Source organism: Cucumis melo, chromosome 9 (genome assembly GCF_025177605.1).
Source record: "Cucumis melo cultivar AY chromosome 9, USDA_Cmelo_AY_1.0, whole genome shotgun sequence".
In the NCBI taxonomy this organism is placed as follows: domain Eukaryota; kingdom Viridiplantae; phylum Streptophyta; class Magnoliopsida; order Cucurbitales; family Cucurbitaceae; genus Cucumis; species Cucumis melo.
The window spans coordinates 13,170,559-13,178,655 of NC_066865.1; the positions used below are offsets into that span (position 1 = coordinate 13,170,559).

The 8,097-nt window shown below is 32.4% G+C and overlaps 1 protein-coding gene across 1 annotated transcript; it reads right to left on the reverse strand.

Moving 5' to 3' along the window:
* Positions 1 to 3,436: 3,436 nt before the first annotated feature.
* On the reverse strand, positions 3,437 to 6,857 carry LOC103499306 (glutamine synthetase nodule isozyme-like). Its single transcript, XM_008462284.3, has 12 exons — positions 6,614 to 6,857; positions 6,426 to 6,465; positions 6,223 to 6,326; positions 6,067 to 6,115; positions 5,710 to 5,816; positions 5,543 to 5,630; positions 5,036 to 5,164; positions 4,467 to 4,541; positions 4,346 to 4,399; positions 4,220 to 4,257; positions 3,941 to 4,100; positions 3,437 to 3,841 (listed from the first exon to the last, which is right to left on the reverse strand). Exons 1-12 carry the CDS (start codon positions 6,685 to 6,687, stop codon positions 3,689 to 3,691), a joined length of 1,071 nt encoding a protein of 356 aa, XP_008460506.1. The 5' UTR covers positions 6,688 to 6,857; the 3' UTR covers positions 3,437 to 3,688.
* Between the last annotated feature and the right edge of the window lie 1,240 nt (positions 6,858 to 8,097).

Sequence of the window (8,097 nt, forward strand, 5' to 3'; positions counted from 1 at the left end):
AATATAATGTATGGTGATAACTATTACATAAATTTAATTTTAGATATGATTTAAAATTAATTTATGAGAGAATAAAATATTTGCATGAGTTCAAATATTTATTTAAATATGATTTAAATGAAATGTTAATTAAATATGATTTAATTAATTAATTAATTAATTAATATTATTAATTTAATTTCAAAAGTAAATTAATAGGGAATGTGGGTGGTTTTTCCATATTTCCTGATTCTCTCCAACTTCCCTCTTCTTCTGTCTGAATAAGATGGAGTTATATGCAATTCACATAACTTTTCTGGAATGCGTACTGGAATTCTCTCAAATTCTCTCAAGGAAAAAATTATCACTCTTTGAAAATTCCCCTCCTTGAAATTGGTTCCCACAAACCAAATAACCCAAAGAATAGGAAGGTTTCTAAGTAGTGGTGTCTTCAAATTTGGTGGTTTGTAGATCCCGAGTCGTCCACAATCATAAGTATTCTTCCTCTTCTATGTAATGTAATTTTTAGCATGCTTAACCATAATAGAAATTAGTTTATGTACGTGGATATGCCAACGACATTCTTACACCGTTCGCATAATAAATGCCAACCCAACATTCTTGTCAACGGTGAATATACCTTTCGTTTACGGTTAATTTCTAGCGTTGGAAAAGATCCATTTGTTTACTTCTATTGGTAGTTTTAGTATACGTCGATGTTCTCTTTTTCGTCGTCAGTAGAGGCTCTTCCGACAGACCTACATCAACGGTTTGTGCCGACGGCTAAATTTCGTCAACATAAGAGAAGCCGACACATTTTGAAGATATGCTAACGAATTTTGTCATTGGCAAAGGTCAATTTCTTATAGTGGCTTATGAAAACGTGAAGATATACAAAGAAAAGATGAAAGCATGATATGACAGCCACATTAGTATGTGTGAATTCTATGTTGGCGGATAACAAGCATTACTTTTTTAAGTCATGTTTAGGTCTTTTTCCAAAAAAGCTTAAGTCGAGGTGGATAGAACCATATATGATTTAAAACCATATTTCCACATAGAGCATTAGAACTCATTACTCAAGATGGTTCAAATGAGTTTAAAGTGAACAGGCAGAGGGTCAAAGCATATTATCATAGAAGAAGCATTGATAAGACGAAGTACTCCACCAACCTCATTCCATTAGCCAACCAAGCAAGAGGATGGTTGAAGCATCGCCCTAGAAGTTCTTGAACAAATGTTGAAGGCATTTGAATTGAAAAGGAAGGAGATAATAAAGATAAAAGTGGAAAGTTCTTCAATTCAGCCACCTGAAGAAGTGGCTAAGGTAATTGAAAGCAATGTGGTCGAACCTATGGCTAACATTGTAGAGGAAGTGGCAATAAATGTTGAGAAAGAGGTGATCCTTTCTACGAATTCATATGAGCAATTGGTTGATGAGCTTTTGGAAAAAACTAAGGAGGCTAAGAAAAAGTTGAAAGTCGTAAAAGATAATGCATCATTTGCTCTGATTGGTTCAAAGGAAAAAAAAGAAAAAGAAAAGAAGTTGCAAGCAGCAACAATTTTTTTGGAGGACGAGTTGAATAAGTATTTTGATGAAAACGAAAAAAAAAAAAAGAGAAGGAGAACATTGTAGATTGGAGGTTGAGTGACGGATACCAGAAAATGAAGTAGAGAAAAAGGAGCGGAAAAAAAGAACAAAGCGGTAGAAAGGGAGAAAAGTAAAAGGAAAAGAATAATGGTAGACGAAAATGAGAGGTCACCGAAAGAAAAGTTGGTGCCTAAGAGAGCAAACAAAGAAGTTAAGCAGGAGCCTAAGAAGAGGTCTACTCAAAAGAGAAAATTGGATGAAGAAGAAACTGGGACACCTGCACAGGCCCTAAAGGAAGAGGAAGGAGGAGGAAGATTCGCAAAAGTTGCTTTTTGAAATGGGTTTTTACCTTGGGGATACAGTGATCCCTGCATTTATCACTACCTTATTCGATGCGTTAGGTTAGAAGAAATTTTGTCAAGGCCACAGGATTTTGAGACGAAGTTTAGTCCACTAGTTCTACACCAGCAAGATTCACAAAAAGGAAGAACTACATAATTTTAGAGGGGCAACACATTGACTTCAACGTGAGAGAAATCGATGGGCTCTACGACCTACCATGCAATGTAGAGGCTAAGGGAAACCGAATTATTGCAGAGTCTTTTGACTAATAAATAAACGATTTGCCCTGGTAGTGGTAGTAGAGCCAGGCATAGAATGGAACATAATGCCTTAAGAGTGCAAGTGCCTAGAAGCCAAGTCTTAAACTCCACAAGCCAACGTTTGGCTTTCTATTGTTAAGAAGAAGTTAATGCCCACAACGCATGACAAGTGGGTATCGAGTCTATCCTCTTTCCAATCGGATGAATTCATGCAATATGGAAGGAAAAAACTTGAAGAACTGGCCTTTCCCACCAAAGATAGCGAATGCCGTTTGGATAGAGAAATAATTATATATTGCATTAGGCGACGTATATGAAAAACTAGCCAAACTTTGTATTTGGAAATCAAAGAAATATGTAAGATATTAAATCTTAATTAGCAAGTATAACCACCATGGATTGAAGTCATACACTTGTAGCCTTATACCAGTCTAAATGATCTTATATTCATGTAGTCTAAACGATCTTGTGCCCTTATACCCAGTCTAAATGATATTGTACCATTGTACCCCGTCTAAATGATCTTGTACCAAATCTAAATGGTCTTGCTACACGATCTTGTACCTTTGTACCCAGTCTAAACGATCTTGTACCCTTGTACCCATTCTAAATGATCTTGTACCCAATTTAAATGATCTTATATCAAATCTAAACGATCTATTATCAGTGATAATGATATATCTCTGTCTATTTGAGATAGACAACTGATAGTTCAAATATTGGTACACGATCATTTAGATATCTTGTACCAATATCGTTTAAATATTGTACGTACGAAGAAGAAAAAAGAAGATGAGAAATGAAAAGGAATGAATAAATTCTAGAAGAGGAAATGAAGAAATCACAAACAAGAAGTGGAAATATGAAGAATGAAAAGTAATAATATGAAGAAATTAATAATATGAAGATGAGAAGAATAAATCGCAAAGAAGAAGATGAAAAAGAACTAAAAAAAATCGTCGTGCAATAATAAAAATAATAGCAAATATGAAATTTATGAAAGAATAATTGATTTTATGGACTTTTATATGTAATAAATTTACCTCCTAATTTCATGATGTATTTCTTATAAAAGTGTAGTTCATCAAATTAAGTCTCCAAATTTAATTAAATTATAGATTAACATCCCTTAATTAGTTGAATATATTCTTTAAAAAGAAAAAGATATATATTTGATGCTATAGTCGACACTATTAAGTTAAATTTCCAAATATAATAATTATTATAACATAATAAGAAATTAGAATGAAAAAGAGACAAAATCAATCCACAAACTGCATTTCTTTTATTGGCAAAACTTCACAAAACCCACTTTCCTAAAATCCTAACTTTATTATTTATATTTGAAAAACATATTAAGTTAAAGTAGAAAAAAGTGAAAGCTTCCCTTTTGCAACTAAACATAAAGGGGAGAAGAAGAAGAAGAAGAAAAACCAAGTTGTATTGTGGGTAAAAACTCTTGGAAATTAGAAAGCTGAATGGGCAAAAGATTATGGTGAGAGTGAGGTCATAACGTTCATGGGTTCCAAAGGATGGTAGTTTCTGCAATCATGGAAGTGACTGTGTAAGGATCCATGTTAGAGGCAGGCCTTCTGTCCTCGAAATACCCTTTCCCGGCCTTCTCAGTGTCTCGCCCGACTCGAATCGAAGCTCCTCGGTTTGCAACACCCTATGCCAAACAAGAGTTATTTCAATTCACTCTCTCTTCGTTTATTAACGTAGCCGAAAGGAAAGGACTATCGATCATCAAAAACGTTAGTTTGTTTACCCATAAGAAAGAGTTGATGTCAGCTGTTTCGTGTCGACCAGTTAGACGACGCTCATTGCCTTCTCCGTAGGCGGCGATGTGCTCTTTGTGCCTGACACCCAATTTTTCAATTGCTTTCTTTATCACCTCATAACCTCCCTCTTTTCTCATCGACTTCGTACTGAAAATTTTATTGCAAAAGAAGAACAGTTAATAGAATGCACCACCTAATTATTATCCTTCAAATTAAAGTAAATAAAACCTTAATTTTAGAAGAACAACGAAATAAATAATTATTACCTGTAGTTTGTATGGGCGCCAGCTCCATTCCAATCGCCCTAATGTGTTAATTAAACAGAATAAAGATAAAGTTGATGAAATTGGTCGTTTTAGAAAGAAAAGAAAAAAAGAATGGAAATTTGTAACCTGAATTGGTTTGGGGTCAAAAGAAAGAACCACACCAGCCATTTCCGTAATCCTCTGTTAAATGAAAAGAAATTAGTAAAAGGCAAAAGAATTAGAGTTGGTGATGGTAATTTGAAGTTACCTCTAAAATGTAGCGAGCGACCCAAAGTTCATCTGCTGCTGATATTCCCACTGAAGGACCAACTTGGAATTCCCACTGCACAACCAACTCCATTATCATTTTGTTACATAATAGCTGTGGGTGATAGGTGTACCGTAGTTTGAATTTGAGAGAATCAAAACCAACCCATTCTTTTTTTTTTTTTTTCTTTTTTAAATATGAAACATCATCCTTCTCCAATCAAAACACTAAATTTAACTGCTTTCTTCTTCAAGTTGATTATTTGTTGAAGGAACATGTTCGTTTATGAAACAATACAACCGTGCATGAATGTTGAAATGTCATTTATTCGAACAAAAAGTTAATCCAAATTATTGTTGGACACACTTTTGACTATGCTCATAGATTGATACACAAGTTTCTATTGATATTTTCAGGACAATATTACAAGAATGAGTTCTATCATATAAATATTTATGCAATAGGTTAATTATAATTGGGGTGGAAAGTTAGATATGAGTTAAATAAGAAGGGAGACATATATGTGAAATTGAAAATGATAATAAGATTGGTCGTATTAATTTGAGTACCTGACCGGGCATGACTTCGGCGTTAATGCCGCTAATGTTGACACCCGCATATAAACAAGCCTTGTAGTGTGCATCCACAATGTCACGTCCAAATGTTTTATCTGCCCCAGCACCGCAGTAATATGGCCCCTGCACAATGTTTTATTTGGAGATTCTTGTTACATCTTGAACAATTGCATACTTTCACTTATGAGTAACATGAATATATATATATATATACTTTTATTGATATTCCACCCATTAAATTGGATTGACGATGGTTTAGGAAGAAAAACACAAAGAAAAATAGTTTGACAAAAAAACTAGATCAAAGAGTATATATATATTTCTTTTATATGTAGAATAATATTTTTCTCAAAATAAAATATATGTAGATGTAATGATTGATGATGTAGATACTATTTTTTATTAAAAACTTGACATGAAAAGGTTTATTTTAAGAAAATGAAGGTGAAAAAGAAAGAAAAGGTAGATGGGGAATTGGAGTAGGCCGAAATTGGTGTTTACCTGAGGCCCAGGAAAGCCACCAATGGGCCATCCCAGGGGCCATTTAACATCCTTTTGTAACAGCGTATACTCCTGCTCAATTCCATACCTGTTGTATTTATTTCTCCAAAAATGTTCAATTAAAACATCCAAGACCAAAAAACTAAACAAAACAAAAACTCAACTACCATGGCTCTTCAGCTACTACATCAGGATGCCTGAAGATCTTCGCCGCCCCATGCCTCTTGTTCGTCGGAATCGCCTCTCCGGCTGGTGTGTATGAATCACATATCACCTAATTAAAGTAGATAACAACATTTCCTTAATTATTATAACAACCCCAATATCTCTAATTGGGTATACTTCAACTTATCATTAATATTTGTTAATGATATTAAGTTTCCACATCTTTCCCACTCAAATCAGTGAAGTCCACTTTCACAAATTCCATGGTTCATTGAAAACTTAGAGAAGTCCCCAAAATTCAAAGATCAGAAGATGATTTTTTTTTTTTTTTTTGAAGGAAAAAAGAAAAGTGAACTTACAAGAATATTGTTTCCTTTTCTGAAGGGATCCCTGAAAATAGCTTGTGGGCTGTTGAAAAAAAAAAGTGAAAATTCAATTAATGATTATAGTATTTAATTAGCAAATTTGAAATAGGTAGATATATAGGGAGATGGAGGAGGAAATGAATGAATTACTATAAGATGACTTCACTGTCTTGGCCAGGGGCTTGGCCAGTGCTAGAACCATCATAATTCCACTTTGGAAGCTTTGAGGGATCGCTAGTAGGCCCTGAAATTGTCTTCACACACACACAAAAGAACCCATCAAACTTATAATTAACTTACAAAAACAGAGAAGAGGACACACACATAATAGTATTGGAAAGAAATGGTCTTACTCTGGCTTTGCTTCGGACGTCTGTACCAGATCCACCGACCCTGTTGAAAGAAGATAAAAACAAAAATTCATTGCGAAGAAATTTGAAGATATAAAGAAAATGTTGTTGTTGAAGAAGAAGAAGAAGAAGAAGAAGAAGAAGAAGAAGAAGAAAAGGAAAAGGGTGGGAAATTAAAGAGTAATTATTACCAAATGTATTCGGCAATGATCTTATCGGTGAAGTCGCAGAGGTTGAGATTGATGAGATCGGAAAGAGAAGACATTTCGTGCAGCACAACAATAACAATAACAATAACAATAACAATAAGCTCTTACAATAATTGGTTTTTTATGTTTTTCGCTTCAGTTCATAAGCACGAGACCACAGAGGTATGAGCAATGGTTCCATTTATAGCCCATGAAAATACCTTTTTCTTTTTTATTACAAGTTTAGTTTGTACTTTTACGCTCGTCTCTATCTCATCCGTCAACCTTTTTAATTGTGTCCATTGAAGTAACAAAGTTTGATACTCTATTATCTTTTCTGTTTTTTAAATTTTAATTGTTTAATATATATATATATATATATATAAGTCTTTGTAAATAAGTTTATTACTTAGGAGTTTCAAAATATAGTTGAATTATAACCAAATATTTACAAAAATAAAAAAGAAAAAAAAATCATGTTTTACTAGTCTACCTCGTAGAAATTTATCATCTATTTTCATAGATTTTGAAAATTTTGCTATATTTATAAATATTTTTTTAATAATTTAAAAAAGTTTTGTTATATTTTGGTATATACTAAAACTTACTTATATACATATAATAAGCGGGTGAGTTTCAAGTTTTATCACATTGTTAGTTACAAATTGAAAATAGATTTTAATATGGTGATGATGGTTATTATGATAGAATAACTAGGGAGAAGGAGCATTGTTGATAGGAAAAGAATAAAAGAGGATGAGTTAATTATTTTGTGGGAAATATAAAAGGAAAAAGGAAAGAGTGGTGAGCGGTGGAGGGAAGGTGTAAGAAAATCCTTGTTGTTCAGAATCGGATTTTATTCCTTTTTATTATTTTATTGTTGTTTTTGTTGTTGTTGTTGTTATTGTGTTTTAAATAAATAAAGAAAAGAAAAGAAAATGAAAAATGATGTGCATTGTATAATATTTTGATTAACTAACCCCTGTTTTTACCAATGTATTCAACTAATAAGCTTTATTTAATTAACTACACTTTTTTTTTCTAAATTTGTAATACCAAATTAAACTCTTTTCTTTATTATTATCTATTTATATCATCCTCTAATTCACCCCAACATTCTTTCTATTTTCATTTATTCTTTTCTTTTTTTTCTCATCATTATCCTTTCTTCTAAATAACTAAATTATTTACTCTTCTAAAATTAAATATAGTGATTTGTGTTTTTTAACCATTGTTTGGAATAATTAGTTTGTGTTTAGTGTGTTGATTATTTTAGTTTGAGTTATAAAATTATGTATTTGTAGTATAGATTATTTTAGTTTGAGAAATAAATAGTAAAAAGTATAACAAATAATAGAAAAATGATTGATATCAAACAGTAAAACACTAGTAAATAATTAATATTATAGAAAATTACGGAGGTTTTAAAATATAATTAATGAGAGAATTTTTTTTCTCCATCAGGATTTTCATGAATTGCCTCATTT

What these genes read in the sequence shown, in the direction of transcription:
- LOC103499306 (XM_008462284.3), bottom strand. Translation starts at nt 6,687, where the DNA reads ATGTCTTCTCTTTCCGATCTCATCAATCTCAACCTCTGCGACTTCACC. An exon ending in ACGTCCGAAGCAAAGCCAGA is followed by an intron (nt 6,327 to 6,425) that starts GTAAGACCATTT and finishes GTGTGTGTGAAG; the next exon opens with ACAATTTCAGGGCCTACTAG. An exon ending in GAAAAGGAAACAATATTCTT is followed by an intron (nt 5,817 to 6,066) that starts GTAAGTTCACTT and finishes TACTTTAATTAG; the next exon opens with GTGATATGTGATTCATACAC.